The sequence below is a fragment of the Nerophis lumbriciformis genome, linkage group LG01, assembly GCF_033978685.3.
Source record: "Nerophis lumbriciformis linkage group LG01, RoL_Nlum_v2.1, whole genome shotgun sequence".
In the NCBI taxonomy this organism is placed as follows: domain Eukaryota; kingdom Metazoa; phylum Chordata; class Actinopteri; order Syngnathiformes; family Syngnathidae; genus Nerophis; species Nerophis lumbriciformis.
The window spans coordinates 59,218,228-59,238,381 of record NC_084548.2 but is presented as its reverse complement, the minus strand read 5'-3'; the positions used below and the strand labels follow the sequence as shown (position 1 = coordinate 59,238,381).

Genomic DNA, 20,154 nt, shown 5'->3' with positions numbered 1-20,154 from the left:
ATGCCTCAAAACAGCAGCTTGGAATTTGGGAGATGCCTCACCACCCTATCCTGGCATCATTACATTGTTTATCATTAGGGAGATTGGTTTGTCATACTGAGAGCCCTGCTGGCACCAGCAACAAATTACATTTTCAAAACCCGCTCCGGTCTCAGGTCAATGAGTTCATCATTCAGACAATCGCCGCAAATTGTGCATGGCCTTGCTACTTCTCCCACATTTTGGCCAATCAAATTAGTCTCAGTGCGACGCTCAAGCTGCTGTCCTATCCAAGCGTGTTTCTTGTGTAGACAGAGCAAAAACAACCACATGTAACAATATATCAACTCTTTATTGATCAAACAGCACAAATGTTGTCCTCCAACATAACTCAAACCCACTTCCTGTTCCTGTCTAGAGCACTAACCTTCCTGGGTAATGTAGTATATAAATATTTACTTCCTAGTTTACATGTATTTATTTAACATTTATTTATCCGGGGTAAAACAATTTAGAACACATTTACATTTACAATGCTGATCTAGGAAAGGGGCAGCATTTACATGTTAGAGATGTTGAAGTGTGATGATAATCTCTCATGGTCTGTCATTTACCAAACAAAAATTAAAGCTGTAGATCGCTAACAGTTCTAAAATGCTCTTAGCATGCAAGGGTAAATGTGTTGGAACATAAAAGTCAGAAGCAATTTGTCAAGTTTGTAACACACAGAACAATGACAAAACATCCTGCGTCTTCATTTGCTGCTGCTCTTCGCACCCGTACACTTGTGTGTCTTACACTGCTACTTATTAGGGAATTTTTCTTCACAAACACTGCAACTAAATGGATTCTCTTGAGTGAGTGTGTGCGTGTGCGTGTGTTTTCATGTGTCTTTTCAAAGTTAAACTGTCTATGAAACCTTTAAAGCCGACTGAGCTGATAAAAGGATTTTCACCAGTGTGCTTTCTGCTCTGCATTATCAATAATGCCTTCTAGGTGAATGGTTTGTCTACAGTGTACTTTTAAGAGTCTTACTTTGTATTAAACCTTTACTACAGACTGGACAGGAAAATGTTTTTTTTTTATCCAGTGTGCATTCTTATATGTCTTTTCAGATGACTATTTTGTGCAAAACCTTTACCACAGACTGAACAGGAATATGGTTTTTCACCAGTGTGCATTCTTGTGTGTAATTTCAGAGCACTTTTTCCCGCAAAACTTTTACCACAGTCTGTGCAGGGAAAGGGTTTTTCTCCAGTGTGGATTTGTGTGTGTCTTTTCAGACCACCTTTTCCCGCAAAACTTTTGCCACAGTCTGTGCAGGTAAAGGGTTTTTCACCAGTGTGCATTCTTGTATGTAATTTCAGAACACTTTTCCCCCCAAAACTTTTACCACAGTCTGTGCAGGAAAAGGGTTTTTCTCCTGTGTGGATTTTTGTGTGTCTTTTCAGATCACCTTTTCCCGCAAAACTTTTGCCACAGTCTGCGCAGGAAAAGGGTTTTTCTCCATTGTGGATATTTGTGTGTCTTTTCAGATCACTTTGTCCCACAAAACTTTTGCCACAGTCTGTGCAGGAAAAGGGGTTTTCTCCAGGGTGGATTCTTGTGTGTCTTTTCAGATCACCTTTTTTTGCAAAATCTTTACCACAGACTGAACAAGAAAATGTATTTTCTCTAGTGTGCACTCCTACGTGTCTTTTCAGATGAATATTTTGTGCAAAACCTTTACCACAGACTGAACAGAAAAAGGGTTTTTCTCCAGTGTGTGTTCTCCTGTGTACTCTCAGATTACTACGCCAATTAAAAGTTTTGTTACAGTGAGAACATGTAAAGCGTGTGTTGTCAGTGTGACATGTCTTATCATCTTCAGAATCTTCTTCATCATCAGTGTCAGGAGAGTGAGACGTTGTGTCGTCACTATCTGATAGTGGAGCTAAGATCTTGTCTGCTTGTGATCCTCCACAGTGGTCTCCATCAGCTTCTGTTGTCATGTGTTGAGTTGAGCTGCTGCTTGGAGGCTCCGCCTCTCTCTTTACCATACTGGTGCAGTGGCTCATTCTCTTCTTTTTTAATGTGGGGGGGCTGTGGCACCTCTTCCTTTTTGAGGACTGTGGCGCCCAATATTCCTCAATGTGAGGGGATTGTGACTCAACTTTAATTTGAGGGGTATGTGGCTCTTCTCTTTTATAATGAGGGGATTGTTGCTCTTCCTCTACAAATTGAGGAGGCTGTGGATACTCATCTTCCTCCTTAATTTGGGGGGACTTTGGCACTTCAACTTCCTCAATGTGAGGGGACTGTGACTCATTTGCTTTAATTTGGGTTGACTTTGGCTCCTCTTCTTCTGTTTTAAAGTGAGGGGGCTGTTGCTCTTCCGCTACAGATTGAGGAGACTGTGGCTCCTCATCTTCTGTTTTGAGGTGAGAATGTTGTTGCTTCTCTTCCTCTATATATTGGGGGGGCTGTTCCTCTTCCTTTTTAATTTGGGGGGACGGTGGTGCCTTGCTTTCTTTAAATGGAGGCCACTGTGGGTCCTTCTCCTCTTTAATATGCGGGGGGTATGGCTCCTCCTCTTCAATGTAGGGTGTTTGTGTGGCCTCCGTGAAGGTACACTCCTGCTGCTCAGGGAGATAATTTTCTCCACAGATGTCTGCAGGACACAAATAGACAAAATCATGCTTTAGAAAAATCCAGCTCAGTGAAATCAGAAATTATCCTGCACCAGCATATGTTCTGATGATCTCACCAGTTTCCACATTGACATGCAATATATCATAACCACTCTGCACACCAGGGAGTAACAGAAGCATTACAAGTCATGAAAAACACAAAATGAACTCTGCAGTAAAGCCTTACATACAAGCCTGACAGCTGCTCGAACAGTAAAGGACAAAAAATAATTTATGAAATCCTGTAAGAAATCAAATGTGGGAGAAACAGAAATGACATCCATCCATCCATCCATTTTCTACCGCTTATTCCCTTTGGGGTCGCGGGGGGCGCTGGAGCCTATCTCAGCTACAATCGGGCGGACAGTCAACACAAAAGAAACAGAACATAACTTTTCATAAGAAACTAAAATCAAATAAGGAAAACATACAATAAGAGGGAGATTAATGAGCCACTTATGATTTGTTTGGGTCGAGTTTATTTTGTTTTGGTGAGCTATTGACCACTAGAGACACAACATGGAGTGCTTGGGTGACAGGGAGTCGCACAGTTTTAACCATTTAGAATGCTCAGAATATTAATTTACTGTTGCCTGTTCTCATCATAAATCCCACTTGCATAGTCAATCAGAGGCATTCATTTATTCATCGCCATCGGTACTGCACAGCTAATCCCATGTGTTAGCCTTAAAAAATGATTTAATCAATTATACATATTAGACAATGAGGTGAGTGCATTGATATTAACATTTCAATATTTCTTTTAAGCGTGATATAAAAAACGAATAGATTTGTGCTGTAATCCTTGATGTCGTCGGGGTTTCTCCCAGCTTGCCAATATACTTGTGGTGAGGGTGTAGCTAGGGCGGAAGCCTGTACAGTGCAACTATTTGACTCGCATATGCACCTAAAAATAGATTGTGTGACTAGAAAATATAAAAACTGAGAACTCGTGCGAGTATGGATCTGAACCCTTTTATTTGCATTTTGCTCTTAAAATAAATCCATAAAAGATGCTTCAAACTAGAGTAAGATTTTGGGAGAAAAAATATTGTTGTCAGCAGACCATACATATCTATACATATCAACCCTGTGCGCATCTGCTCAGCGCAGACGTGATCAAGTGTACACAGTATCGCTGCTCTGGTGTCAAGCCTCATTTAGCTGCTGCCAAAACAACTTGCCAGTCATGTCGACTTTATTTCAACAACTAAAGATACGAACTTAATCGGAAGTAAACTCATGTTTTCACTGCTCGATGTTGTGCTCATTTGTGTTGATGATCTTTCAACGTGTAGGGGACGTGCTCTAATGAAATTAATAAATAATACTTTGTTGGCGGTGATGAAAAATACTTTGAATGGCGGTCGCTGTTTAGTTATGCTAAGACGCCGTCTGCGCATACATGCTGCTTCTGACAAGATAGGAAGCAGCTAAAGGAGAACACAAAAACGCCGATTTTCTTAAAAGTGTATATTTTTTTTAGTATTGTGTTATTTTTCCCACCGGAGTCTGCTATGAGTCCTGCTTGAGTGAGTGAAATGCGCCTGGAACTTCCTCCGCCGCAGTGAACCATATGACGTCTTCATATAATTTGAATAAATGATGTATATATTTTCTTTAAAAAGGCTAAAAAAAAGTTGAGCATACATTTGAAAAAAAATCTGTGTCATTAGTTATTTGTATTGACACATGTTTTTTCGTATACTATCATTCTTTTGCTTTATTTTTCAGTTAGCTTTGAATAATAATCGGGACGGCGATTTGTTAATTGAAAGTATAAACAGTATAAACACTTTTTACAGTAAACAAATGGTAAAACAGTACTAAACAATTCCATTAAAAAAAAAATTGGTGTCATTATTAACTTTCTGTCCAAGCTTGTATAATCTACTGCCTTGTTCAATTGTAAAAAATATTCTGTGCCTAAAATTCACATTTCTATCACAATTATCATACTGTAAACATGGTAAGCTAACTTCATTAAAATTAATAGTCCTGTCAATAGCATGGAATTACAATTCAAATGTAGTTTTTTTGTAAGCCTTTCAAAATAATTCAAAATATGAAAAATTAATGAAAATTAATTTAAGCCATCAGACACTTGAAAAGTGGCACATCACATCTCTAATGTAATCATTTTAACTTTTCAACAGAAATAGCACTGCAAAAATATTAAGGGCATACTTCTGTATTTTGGTAGTTATGCTGTCAACATTTAACAAGATTTCTTCAACTTGGACTTGAAAGCATAAATAGTATAAACACTTTTAACAGTATAACAGTACTAAACAATTCCAATAGATAACATTGGTGTCATTACCTTTTTGTGGCTAAAATCCGAAAAACGTTGAAAGTTTTCCACTTGTATCGCTAGCAACGGCATTAGACTTGTGTTTTTTTGTCCCAACGTGGTCTTTTACATCGCTATTTCCTCCGTGTCCGATCGAAAAATCTTGTCTGCACAAGGTGCAATTCGCGTAGTTTTCACCCTTTTTGGAACGAATAATTATTCCCGGATAGGCTTTTGAATATTCTTCACGGAATGACTGCAGTTTTCTTTTCGGTTTAAGACTCGTTTGCGATTTTTCTCCGGCTGATTCCATTATCGTTCTGCAATGTTCCCAGGAACGTAGGCTCATAGACTTATTCGTTTGTCTCGTATTTATTGTAATAAAATGCAATGTAACCACACAACAGCTCCAATGTGCGTCTCCCCTCTTTCCCGGCAAAACTCGAACTAACACTTCCTGTCAACAACGTCACTTCCCTAACTTCCCCGGACGTCCCGCCCCCCAGCCAAAGCCATTGGCTAACACCCCGTAGCTAGCTGCTACATCTCGCTCGTTTGGAAACAATGGCCTCGTGCTTGGCAGCGGTGCTATAAATAGCCTCGCGCATTTAAAAAAAAATTTTTTTTTTAATTAATGAAAAACCATATTTTTTATCACTGCAACCGTAACCCGGAATAGGTTGATGAAAACCGTACTAATTACGGGAAAACCGGAGTAGTTGGCAGGTATGTATACGTATGTGACGTATGACGTGACAGTATGTGACGTGTGTAAGAAGGTGCACTTGCTGTCTGTGAGAGGGAGACACAGGAAAGAGTGAGAAGAGCCTGTCGTGTACTGCCAGCAGCTAAAAGCAACTGCGTGAGAATTCACAGACCTGTGGATGTGTTGAAGGTGTGCTGGAAAATGTGGAACGGAATGTAGGGAGCAGCAGAAAAGTGGAATGAATTATTTAAATCGGTGCGTTGGAAAACACGGACCGGAGTTTTTTTTTAAACTGGATCTGGATCGGCATTTTCCCATGCCTTGCCGATACGCAATTTTTGGCAAATATCGGCAGCCGATCCGATCCAAATATCGGATCGGGACATCCCTAGTCTCCTCATGAGCTAAATTGAACTCTGTCTCTAATTGATTCCTTGCTTCTTGTCTGATTAATAGATGTCAACAGTGTTTGCACCTGACATCTCCTTGGTCCTTCGAGCCGGATCCCAACACGTCTGACGATTCCAGCCTGGTGAGTAAAACCAGAAGACCATGGTACCCACATCTCCCATTGAGGAGCTGCTTTTTCTGGATCTGAGGACTGACGGGGAACCGAGGACAAGAGGAAGTAACGCAGATTTCAGTGAGTACGTTTTGAATTACAAAGGAAAAATAGCGTGTGACTGAGGGTTACGACGCATAGTAGAAGAGAAAAGCATGTAACTGAGGGTTACGACGCATTAGAAAAGCGTGTAACTAAGGGTTACGACGCATAGAAAAAGCGTGTGACTGAGGGTTACGACGCATAGACAAACCCTGTGAATCCTAGGCTCTAACAGGTAAAAAGGCTTAAGAATCAGAAGGACGTCGGAGTCCGCAAAGAATGAAACTTCCGTAAGATTCAACATTGAAAATAAACCTAATTAAGGACATCGTAGTCCACGTAAAAACCGACAATTCTAAAACAGAAGAGGCCATAGAAGGACGTCGGAGTCCGCAAGAACTGAAACTTCCGTAAAACAAGTGTGAAAGGTGTGAACGTGAGAGTGTGTGGGAGTGATCGCCACTAGGCTATCACTCCATACTAAAGTTGTGAGAAGTACCGTAATAGTGGGTTATTGTGGAAGCGTGTAGGCAAGACACCTCCACTTGGGGATAATCCTCCAGCAGAAGCGACGTGTACCACAATAAATATCACCTACTTTGAGGCTTCCGGTAAATTCATGTTTAGAGATCCAGTGATCGAGAAATTTTCAGTAAATCTGGATTTGTTTTTTCTACTGCTTTCCAGTCTTTACATTTTAGCTCGTCTTTTAGACTAACCTTTGGTTTACTTGTCCCTTTTCCCATTTTGAGAATTTTGAGTAATCTGTCGTCCCCTACAGAGCCGAATTTATAAGGATTACTTTTGTCTTTGTTGTAAGATAGTGGTTTCGTATTGACTGTGATTTTAAATTGGACCGTCAGATTGGCACAGTGGTGAAAGCCAGCTTTTTTTTATTTACGTCAGCTGGCCAAGGTTAAAAACCTTCTTTCGAGGCAACAGTTAGAGACAGTAATCCATGCCTTTATCACATCTCGGCTGGATTACTGTAACTCTTTGTATTTTGGAATAAATCAATCCTCCCTCTAACGTCTGCAGCTGGTCAAAAATGCAGCTGCCCGACTTTTAACTAACACAAGAAAAAGAGAGCACATTACTCCTGTTTTAGCCTCCCTCCACTGGCTGCCTGTGTCTTTTAGAGTCCATTTTAAAATTATCTTGCTTGTTTTTAAATCCTTACATGGTCTTGCCCCACCGTACCTCTCTGAGCTGCTCCACCTCTATGCGCCCACCCGGTCCCTCAGGTCAGCTGATCAGCTGATCCTGGAGGTACCCAAAACAAAGCGCAAGCTCAGAGGGGACAGAGCTTTCTCTGTTGCGGGTCCCAAAGTCTGGAACGATCTCCCTCTCCATGTGAGACAGGCCCCTTCTTTGGCTATTTTTAAGACCCTTCTTAAAACCCATTTTTATTCACTGGCTTTTAACCCAGCATGAGACTTTGAACTGTTTTTAGCTTTTAACTTTTTGAACTGTTTTTAACTTTTAAACTGTTTTTATTTAACAAACTGTTCTTAGGGTAATTTATATTTGCTTTTAAATGTGTATTTTTATTTCTGTTTTAAACGTTATTTTTTAGTCTGTCCTTTGCCTTCATTTCTTTGTGGTGTACAGCCCTTTGTTTTTCAACTGTGCTTGTCTTTAAAGGGCTTTATAAATAAAGTTGGTATGGTATGGTATGGTAAGTTATGAGAACTTAAGTGAAAAAACAGCAAATAAACCAGAAATAATCATTGAAATAAATGACAAAGAAATCCAATTTCTGTGCGATACCGGAGCATGTAGAATTACATGTATAGAATAAAAACCTAGATTAATAACTATAATAAGACTCAATATGTATAGTATGATTAAGTGATATAAAATAAGTTACATGTTTAGAGGCTGAAGAAGAAAAAGAGAAAAACGGTCTTCGAGTGTGTTCGCCTTATCTATTAGAATGTGCACTTGCGCACACACACAACCTTGTGTGTGTGTGTGTGTGTGTGTGTGTGTGTGTGTGTGTGTGTGTGTGTGTGTGTGTGTGTGTGTGTGTGTGTGTGTGTGTGTGTGTGTGTGTGTGTGTGTGTGAGTGTGAGTGTGTGAGTGTGTGTGTGTGTGTGTGCGTGTGTGTGTGTGTGTGTGTGTGTGTGTGTGGCACATTGGGAGTGGAAGTTTGAAAAATTAATGTATTAAGTTTAAGTTTTAAGTTGTTTAACTTAAAGTGTTGTCTAACATTCTTACGTTAGAATACAGTACCATACATCTGGGTGGTGAGCTACGATAAGATAATGGCATAACATGAAAATAAATAAAGAAGCATGGCAATCTCAACAGCTTTCAGTTAGCTATAGACTTTTGATAATATAATGCGAGTAACTATAACCATTACAACTGTTTGCTTTGAATATTGTTGAATAATAATTACAAATAAAACATATAAAGAATTGGAAGAATGTCTCTTCTGAGTTGTAAAATTACAGTTAATACACTTATAGACAGTTTTTAGTGGGTTTAAAATGTTACTTAAAATTACATGAAGTAATACGTATAACATTTCAATCAATCAATCAATCAATGTTTATTTATATAGCCCTAAATCACAAGTGTCTCAAAGGGCTGCACAAGCCACAACGACATCCTCGGTACAAAGCCCACATAAGGGCAAGGAAAAACTCACCCCAGTGGGACGTCGATGTGAATGACTATGAGAAACCTTGGAGAGGACCGCATCTAAATTAGACAATGTAGCATGCGCACTTCCTCAGTGTGTGCGAGCTGTGGTGGCAACATCTATAGCAGTTGATAGCAGTAGTCAAATTGTACTGCATACTTGCCAACCTTGAGACCTCCGATTTCGGGAGGTGGGGGGGCGGGGGCGTGGTTGGGGGCGTGGCTAAGAGGGGAGGAGTATATTTACAGCTAGAATTCACCAAGTCAAGTATTTCATATATATATATATATATATATATATATATATATATATATATATATATATATATATATATATACACACTGTATATATATATATATATATATATATATATATATATATATATATATATATATATATATATATATATATATATATATATACTGTGTATATATATATATATATATATATATATATCAATCTATGTATCTATCAAGAGGGACAGAGACAGCGCACAGTGCATGTGGATCACATGTTACCATGGCAAGAAAACATGGAGAGACTGCCAGTTATCTAGTCTCCACCAGTTACAGAAAATGTGCCATCAGTACAACTGGACAGTGCTGTTTCAGTTCCATCACCAGGACCATCAGTGAGTCAGACACAAACTAGTCTCATCATTGAACCAGATTCAAGGGCTGCTGAGTTGCCATCATCAGAACCCAGATCACCCACAACAAAAACCCCACCAGTGATCAGCAGGTACCCAGAAAGGTTTCGAGTACCACCAAAAAAACTGAATCTATGAAGACAGTATACAAATCTGTGTTAAAGGTGTACAAATACTGTTTGTATAATAAGCATGTTATTGTTTACAAATGAGGGTTAAGAGTTCAGTACTAAAAAAAAAAAAAGAATGTGGCTTAAGTACCGTTTTTTAAATGAGCTGCTGCATTTTTTTGGTTGGGTTGTTTATTTCTTTTGAGTAATTTCTACAATTCTAAAAGGGGAGGAATGCAATGGAGTGATCTATGTTTGTCTGTTGCCATCTCCTGGTGAATGTTGGCTATAGCGTACTGGGGTTACTTTTTGGTTGGCCAACGATTTACGTGGTGTTGCGCACCTGACGTCAAGTGTGTGAGTCTGTTCTGAAGTCTACAGTAAAGAAACGTACTTCATCCCCTCACCTGTTTATTGCCTCCAACTCAATATATTACAACATTGCTCCATGCAGACCCTCCAGGTGCATGGAGCTGGAGGGGGCGTGGCCTCCAGGTCCGCCTGAATTTCGGGAGATTTTTGGGAGAAAATTTGTCCCAGGAGGTTTTCGGGAGAGGCGCTGAATTTCGGGAGTCTCCCGGAAAATCCGGGAGGGTTGGCAAGTATGTTGTACTGTTCCACCCATTGACCCTAAAAGTGCCTCATGCTGTGTCAGCACTATTACTACAAACTAATCTAACGTTCTTATCACCAGCTAGACACTTATCCTGTATGGCAACGTTACTATCTCAACCACATCTGACAATAAAGAGATGCACAACACCTAATCCAGCAACATTAATTCCTGACTCCAGTGACGGAGAACCACATGACTGTCAACAGTTGGCAGAACAAACATCTAAACCCAGACCTGACTTACAAGACCAACCTCTCACGGAGGGACAAGTATTGTTTGTAGATGGGTCTGCACGAAAAGGGGATGATGGGAAAAATAGAACAGGATGTGCGGTTGTCACAGCAACTAAAGTGTTAAAAGCTCTCAAATTACCTTTTAATTACTCAGCGCAAGCTGCAGAACTAGTAGCACTAACAGAAGCATGTAAATTAATGAAATATCAAAAGGTTACAATACACACAGATAGTCAATATGCATACTCAACAGTGCACACATTTGCACAACACTGGCAAAATAGAGGAATGATAAGGTCAACAGGAAAACCTGTAACACATGGAGAATTATTAAAAGAATTATTAAAAGCAGTACAGTTACCAGCTAAAATAGCAATATGCAAATGTGCGGCACACACAAACGGAACGGACGCAATATCGCGAGGTAATGCGCTTGCGGACAAAACAGCAAAACAAGCAGCAGAACAAGAAATACAAGTTTTTAAACTACAAACTAGCGACATGAATAATATACTAAAAGACATACAACAACAAAACAAAAAACGGAGCCACGTTGAACAAAGAAGACATTTTTGTATGTCCAGACAATAAACCAATCTTACCAAAAAATCTGTATAAGTGGCCAGCAGTATTGAGCCATGGTTGTACTCATGTCTCAACAGGAGGGATGGTGAACCTTATACAGAAGTACTATACTACCTACAGCTTTTATTCTTATTCAAAAAATAATAATTTTGTAGGGCATGCATGACCTGTGCGAGGCCAATTCCCCAAACCACAACACCCGTTCCAACATCTATGCATGGATTTTATTGAACAAAATAGGAGTGAAGAAAAACAGTATTGTCTGGTCATCGTAGATGCATTTTCAAAGTGGGTCGAAATATTTCCTCAAGGAAAAGCAGATGCGCTAACAGTAGCAAAAGCATTATGCAAAGATATAATACCGAGATAGGGTATAACTAAATCTATACAGTGACAATGGACCTCATTTTGCAAATCAATTAATCAAGAATATAGGACCATTATTCCAAATTGATCTCAAAAACCACTGTGCTTATCATCCACAAAGCACAGGACTAGTGGAAAGGAAAAATGTAACAATTAAAAACAGACTAAAGAAATGTATGGAAGAAACAAAACGTCCATGGACACAATGTATAGATTTAGTAAAAATGTACATGAACATTACAAGTACAACAGGACTCACACCATATGAAATAATATTTGGAAGACTTTATCAGCTACCAAATTTCAAAAATCAATGGGAACCTAGTAATGAACCAAACTTAGCAGATTATATGTGCAAGATGCTGGAGAAGCTAAAAGAGACGGAAACTAACGGTAAACCTATTGCGCATCCACAGATAACAGACCTAGTGGAACCAGGAGAATGGGTTCTGATAAGAAGCGTTAAAAGAAAAACATTGGCATTCTCCAAGGTGGGAGGGACCGTACCAGGTACTGTTAACAACCCCGACAGCAGTAAAAGATAGCGGGAAGACCAACCTGGGTACACTTAGTACCGGTACATTGTAAAAAAAGTCATATCTGTTGAATCATCCAATAAGGAAAGGAAGGCAAAGTCTGGTAATAGTGTGGACGCACACGATAACTAGAGTTGAGCCGAACCACTGACTTTGGTAGAGGAGTGAATCAGCAGAAATGACACCCCAATGGCTCAGACGGTCCATAACATATGGGTTAACGATATTGGTACTGGTCGGCCCTGCCCCCCTAATATGGTTCACTTGGGAATCTGAGGAAAATGTAGAACTCAGGAAACAAAATGATACTGCGTCCATAGTAAACCCAAACCACTGGCAGAATCAAGAAGTAAAATACACTCACAGGGGGGGGTCGTATTAGAAGACGGGTAATGGGAGGATTCAGAGTAACCCCATTAGTGGAAAAATGCCAGAAAACCCTTGCCAGAAAAACAGTAATGGACAAAAGTATTCGGGTTTCTATTTGTGTTATCAAGGGGATATGTTCACCAGCACACTACAAATTCCACTGTCACAATTAGAAATACAGTTACAAGGGGATTGAGTGGCAAAGATATCCATGGTACATAGGAGTGAGCGGATATACTTCTGATTGGGGATGGGTTTCTTATACCACCGACTCGTGGGACACACCCACTTATGGGTGGCAACCAGAGGCAATCAAATGGAAATCCCAATTTAAATTGCCCAAAACAGGCAATAGTCTAGTAATAAAATTCAATACTACAGAGTCTCCGCTCAACTCCACCCCACCTGTTAATAGACATGTTGCCCCTAAATGTTATCCTCTGGCTATTTGTATCTACAAGACTGGTGAAGATCCCTGTGCTGTCATATGACTCTGCCCAAATGTGACCATTAAAGATGGAAGTAAACAATTTAGGAATCATACTGGGAAAACACACACAGGTCTAACAATAGGACCCCTGACCAAAAGCACTCTCAAGGTCCACATTGTCAATGGACCCTTAACAAAGGATAAATGGTTTACTATTACCACAGGAGTATCGGGGCAAAACAATAATTTGTTGCTCATGGCGGAGCAAGCAGGAAAAGACTGGCCAAATTACTGGTGGTACCTCACAGGCCATCCAATACGGGGGAATTGGGATACTCTGGTCAATACATATATTATATTATATTTATTATTCTACTTATTTTTTGTCTGGTTTTGTATCATCCCATGAGGTATATATTACTTTTTGATATGTTTGGATGTATTTGTTTGGTTTGTATGCTTGTGAATCTGGACTATCCATTAAGTAAGACTACTTATTATGTTGAAGGGGGCAGGAAATGTAAGATTTTCTTCATCCTGTTCCTTTTCAAGCAAATATAAAAATATACTTGATTCTGCCAGTGGTTGGGGTTTACTATGGGCGCAGTATCATTTTGTTTCCTGAGTTCTACATTGAGTCCTGCCACCTTCAGAAGTTTTCTAATGACTCTGCGATAGTGGGGTGTATTGAGGATGGTGATAATGAGGAATACAGGTCACTGGTGGAGGACTTTGTCACATGGTGTGGAAAGAACCACCTCCAGCTCAATGTGACGAAGACCAAGGAACTGGTTGTGGACCTGGGAAGGAGGAGGAGTACTCCGGCGACCCTTGTTTCTATCAGGGGGGTCGATGTGGACATGGTTGAGGATTATAAATACCTCGGAGTACACATCCACAACAAGCTGAATGGGTCAAAACACGCTGAGGCACTCTACAAGAAGGGACAGAGCCGCCTCTACTTCCTCAGGAGGCTAGAATCCTTCAACATCTGTACTAAGATGTTGAAGATGTTCTACGAGTCGGTGGTGGCGGGCGCCTTCTTGTACGCCGTGGCCTGCTGGGGCAGCGGGCTGAGAGCGAGGGACGCAAACAGACTGGACAAGTTGGTAGAGAAGGCTAGTAACGTGGTGGGAGTGGAGCTAGACTCTCTGGCGGTGGTGTCAGAGAGGAGAAGTCTAGCAAAACTCCTAACCATTATGGACAACACTTCCCACCCACTACACTCGGACCTTGGGGAGAGAATGAGCACGTTCAGTGGAAGGCTCAGACTCCCAAAATGCAACACGGAACGACACAGGAGGTCCTTCATACCGACAGCCATCAGACTGTATAATGCATATGTTCCTTCTTGACTGCACTTATATGTAGAATATATGTAGAATATATTTATATTATTCATATATTATATATATTATATTATTTATTATTATTATTGTCTATTGTGAGCGAACTGTGGTGCTGAATTTCCCCCAGGGATCAATAAAATACTTTCTATTCCATGGGTGTCAAACTCTGGCCCGCGGGCCAAATTTGGCCCGCCTTGTAATTTCACTTGGCCCTTGAGACGATATCAAATTAACACTAGAGCTGGCCCGCCGCGCGGCGGTAACACCGCATTCACCGCTAATTCCCTCCCGGAATACTGTCAAATTTCAGTGCCCCTCCCAAAAATCATCACGTCCGCTTTTCACCCAGTCCAGCGAATGTTGAATGCAAAGCATACTCGGCCAACAGCGATAAAGGTTACACTGACGGTGCTCGTATAAATAACTTTAAGACTGCTAGAAATATGTGCCACACTGTGAATCCACACCAAACAAGAATGACAAACACATTTCGGGAGAACATCCGCACCGTAACACAACATAAACACAACAACAAAAATACCCAGAATCCCATGCAGCCCTAACTCTTCCGGGCTGCAATATAAGCAAGCCTTGCTTGTTCAATATTCAATGCAAAACTTGTTTGGGTCCCTATTAAAAGGTTAATTTGTTCAACCTTGGCCCGCGGCTTTGTTCAGTTTAAAATTTTGGCCCACTCTGTATTTGAGTTTGACACCCCTGTTCTATTCTATTCTATTCTATAAAATAAATACATACAGCTTTACTGCCCCCTTGTGGTTCTGTGCCGTCACAATTCCCTCCTGTACACATAACAATAAATATACATACATATATATTATAATTAATAATAAATAGTACAGAAGATGTAGATAATGAGTCCACGACACATACTCCGGTGCAACTCAAAGAAGGAGAAGCACGCGGGGTGAGCACAATAACAATGGATGGACCAGTTCGAAGTAGGCTTCTGCGCATGTCCAATTTATCGAGGTCAAAGTCAAGCGACTCCATACTTTTTTAGTAAACTCCGTCAGTTCGTAGTTAGTTTTTACTCTTTAGCGTGAATACTAGTAGATATATTTCTGAATTATTGTTTATTCCGCATCGTGTATATTTTTCAATATGTCAAAGACAATTTGTGCAGTTGTGGGATGTTCTAATAGTACATATCACCTCACAAGATAGAAACAAACAATATGTGACATTCATGAGTGTTATTTTGACTCAGGAAGATGCGTTTATGATCCACCATTTAAACAGTACCCGTTTCCAAAAGATCCAGACATGAAAATAAGATGGATTATGGCCGTTAACAGGAAATTTAAGAACGCTAATAACAAGCGGGTGGACTGAAAGCCTACAAAAGACTCACGGATCTGCAGTAAACAATTCTTGCATGGTAAACCAACGGATGACCACCCTTTGCCATTGTTAGAAATGGAAAAGGGTTAACATTAACGTGAAAAGAAGAAGAACACTGATGTGGCATGGACCTACAGAAACGGCTTCTGTCAACTCAGAAGCGTCAACATCAGCGTCAACTACTGCTGCTGTTTCCATGGACGAAGTTATCCCAGAGACTGGCGAAGTAGAGGATAGTTCTGAATCTACTACACAACAACCCAACCAGGTAGGATAAAACATGACATGGACAGTAGTTTAAATAAACATTGTTGAAATATATTGCTACATTATACAATATTGTTGTGTAAAAATATTCATAAAATGTACATTACGTCATTGTTATCCTGTAATCAGAAATGTTGTAAGTGTCATGGATTATCTACTAATAGGTTGCATCAATTGACAGTTATTTTTTTACTAAAAAGTACCATTTACCAGTTATATTACTCGGCAAATGATTTTAAATGACACATTATTCTTCTTTTTTTCAGTCTCTAAAACTCAACATTGAAGTGGAATCTGTGCAACATGATCATCATCAAAAATATATATTTTTTCAAGAGTCACAAAAATCATTGTAATTTATGCAATACCTGGAGATGGCAATAGGTTTAAAAACTTTAAAATCCTCCTAAATGTTGAACTTTTACACAAACAGAATGAATATTACATGCATTACAACATAAGCACTACACAAGTTGAACATTTAATATGAATTTTTTTCTTCAGATTCGGTTTTCTATTATCCCATATAATTACATACCCAGCAAAACAGGTACAATATGCACTATTGACTTCTTCTCATTAGCAACCCACAGCTTATGGGGAGCACAGTGAACATTCATGGAAGGCATATACTCGGCCTTAAGGATATAAAACTGTCTTTCATTACTGATAGAATTGTGGAACAATTCCTTCATCCAACCTGCAAGGAATAGTCATACATTTAGTATAATGGTGTGTAATATGTTCAACATCATAAGCAGGGGTAAATGTACTGTAATTCTGTTTAAAGTGAAGAACTTTTCAAATTAATGAATTAAATATTTCATAGATTGCATTTACCAATAATTATTCTTTAAGCAGTATGTCAAAAATAAAACAAAACTATGGCAACTATAATTATGTTTAGCTATCGCATCAAAATAAATGATGTACCAAGTATTTTAAATACATGCACAATTGTGTCGGAAACCTATTAGACTAAATATTGCTAAATAAAATTACCAGGTATGTGACTGCTAGATATTGGTGAAAAAAAAACTGTTGTAGCTAAAATACGGTGATCTCACCATATGGTATCCTTAAAATACAGCAGCCACCATTTTGTTATATTACTTCAGCGCATACATCGCACTTCCAACGAGAAAAGGAGAAAGCAATATCTGCATCTTTTAATTTTTCTGAAAATAGATTCCACTGAGTTAGTTAGACAGAAAGTTCCACAACTGTTCACGTTATCCCATGCTTGTGCTACAGCATTCATCTCATTGTGGAACATGTGAATGTTTTAAGTGGAACTAAATGTGATCTCTGAACGGGATACACATTATTTCCAAAGCAGGGCCCCCATCCAAATATACAATACTAGCACATGTCTGATGAAAAACATCATTATTTTGTTATTTTCATTATAAGTGGGCCAAATCGCCTAAATTTGAACATTATCTAATGGAAATGACTGCTGTCTGATAATCACATTAATAACACAATAACAATCATGTGTCTGAGTACACCTATTAATCAAATGTAATCCAACATGTCATGTTGATGTTAATTGGTGAGGTGATTAAAAAATTGAGCACGCTCCACCCAAACAAGGCCACCGGCCTTGACAATATTCCCTCCAGATTCCTCAGGGACTCTGCCACCACCATTACCCCGATCACCACGCACATAATAAACCTCTCAATTACACAAGGCCAAGTACCAAAAGATTTCAAAATAGCAAGAGTAACTCCCCTCTTTAAAAAGGAAGCAAATTAGAACCTGGCAACTACCGACCTGTTTCTATTCTCAGTTCCATTTTGAAAGTAATGGAAAAAAATAGTTTATGAACAGGTCGATAGTTACCTTGCCACAAATAAACTCATGTACAAATTCCAATCCGGCTTCAGAACTAACCACTCCACTGACACATGCCTTCTCTATCTGACCGACCACATCAAACATGAGGTGGACGCGGGCAAATACTGCGGCATGGTCATACTGGACCTTCAGAAGGCCTTTGACACCGTTAACCACACTATACTGTTGGATAAGCTCAGAGCAATCGGATTTGATAAAACCTCATCGAGCTGGATGCAATCTTACTTGGAAGGGAGGAAACAGGTGGTTGAGTTGAATGGCACAGTGTCGTCGTCCCCCCTCTCAGTAAGCTGTGGAGTCCCCCAAGGCAGTATATTAGGGCCTTTACTGTTCCTAATATACATAAACGACATGTCATCAGCATGCGACTGTGAATTGTTCTTGTTTGCGGATGACTCGGCCCTGCTGGTATCCGGCAAGGACAAGTCACAGGTAGAGAAAATCCTCAGTGCTGAACTCTGTACAATTTGCACCTGGCTCGCTGACAACAAGCTATCCATACACTTAGGTAAAACGGAATCCATCCTGTTTGGGTCCCACATCAACCTTAAGAAAGTCAGTGACTTCACTATAAAAGTGGGTGACATTGTTATCGCCAGGAAGGATGAGGTCACCTACCTAGGTTCCATTCTAGAGGCTAATCTTTCCTGTGATAAAATGGCAACCAAGGTAATCAAAAAGGTCAACCAACGAACAAGATTTCTCTATAGAATCTCCTCTCTGGTCAACAAAAGCACCATGAAGATTCTGGCGGGAACTCTCGTTCAACCCTTTTTCGATTACGCATGCACCTCCTGGTACCCTAGCACCTCCAATACCCTCAAATCTAGACTCCAAACATCCCAGAACAAGCTAGTCAGATTACTTCGAGACCTCCACCCCAGATCACACCTCAATCCTACCCACTTCTCCAAAGTGGGCTGGCTCAGGGTGGAGGACAGAGTAAAACAACTTGCACTGAGCCTAGTCTATAAAATCCGCTACACCTCCCCGATACCGAAGTACATGTCAAACTACTTCCTTAACGTAAATGACCGCCATAACCACAACCCCAGGGGGAGTTCCACTAAACACGTTAAACCCAGATTACGATCTAACAAAGGTCTTAACTCATTCTCTTTCTATGCCACATCAATGTGGAATGCACTCCCAACAGGTGTAAAAGAAAGGGCATCTCTATCCTCCTTCAAAACCGCACTAAAAGAACACCTCCAGGCAACTTCAACCCTAAACTAACACCCTCCCTTCCTCATCATACCTCCTCGGATTGTAAATAATCAAATGTAAACAATCAAATGTAGTCACTTTTTCTTATAATTTCTGATCTCCCTCTCTGTGTCCAATACTTGCTGTACATATGTACCAAGTCAGACCTACACTGTTCCAATGTCAATTTCTCTGATGATGGAATTGTTGATGACTGAAGTGTTGATTCCAACCAAACTCAACCTCCCCCCTCCATATCCCACACCCCGGATTGTAAATAATGTAAATAATTCCATTTATATACTGTGATGATTATCTTGTGTGATGACTGTATTATGAAAATAATATATATATGTTGAAAAACAGATATATACTACAAGTTGAAAAACTTATTCGGGTGTTACCATTTAGTGGTCAATTGTACGGAATATGTACTTCACTGTGCAATCTACTAATACAACTTTCAATCAATCAATCAAAAAAAAAAAAGAAATATAAAGTTAGTAAACATGTGAGAGTAAGAAGTAAACAAACATGTCATGTTCATGTTAATAATTAAATATAAAGTTAGTAAACATGTGAGAGTAAAGAGTAAACAAACATGTCATTTTCATGTTAATAATGAAATATAAAGTTAGTAAACATGTGAGAATAAGAAGTAAACAAACATGTCATTTTCATGTTAATAATGAAATATAAAGTTAGAAAACATGTGAGAGTAAGAAGTAAACAAACCTGTTCTGTGTAACACAACTTGATTGAAAACAGCGTCCAGTAGTTGACGTAGTCTGTTGTTCTCCTCATTTGTCCGAGAAAGTTCCTCTTTGTACTCTGCTATCGTTCTTTCGCACATTTTCACACAATCACAACACTTTACACTCACACTTGATCTCTGCTTAGCGATGTGTTTTGATCAAATCCGCGTCTCTTTGCAAGCTAAACTCACGAGCACAACGAGCACGTTAAGCTAACTAGCGCTAAAACAACTAGCAAGCTAAGCGGGCCTAATAATTTACAAAGACGAGTCGAGTTTATCCTGACACGGAGGATGAATAAAGTGTAGTTAGTAGCGATGTGAGGAGATGTGCCGAGGATTAGAAGCGTGTGTGGAGTGAAGGAGGGGACTTTGCTGCAAAGCGCATATCCTCCAAGAGTGCTTCATTTAGGGGCGGGGCCAATAGGTCAGAGTGATGGGCAAGTCATGAACGACCCGTTCAAAATGTATGTTTTCATGGTGCCTACTAGGGCTGCGAATCTTTGGGTGTCCCACGATTCGATTCAATATCGATTCTTGGGGTCACAATTCGATTCA

The 20,154-nt window shown here is 39.7% G+C and overlaps 1 protein-coding gene across 1 annotated transcript; it reads right to left on the bottom strand.

The window, feature by feature from the left end:
- Positions 1 to 299: 299 nt before the first annotated feature.
- On the bottom strand, positions 300 to 20,015 carry LOC133570173 (uncharacterized). The gene is made up of 2 exons (XM_061922897.2): positions 19,578 to 20,015; positions 300 to 2,629 (listed from the first exon to the last, which is right to left on the bottom strand). Exons 1-2 carry the CDS (start codon positions 19,693 to 19,695, stop codon positions 1,062 to 1,064), a joined length of 1,686 nt encoding a protein of 561 aa, XP_061778881.2. The 5' UTR covers positions 19,696 to 20,015; the 3' UTR covers positions 300 to 1,061.
- Positions 20,016 to 20,154: the final 139 nt, after the last annotated feature.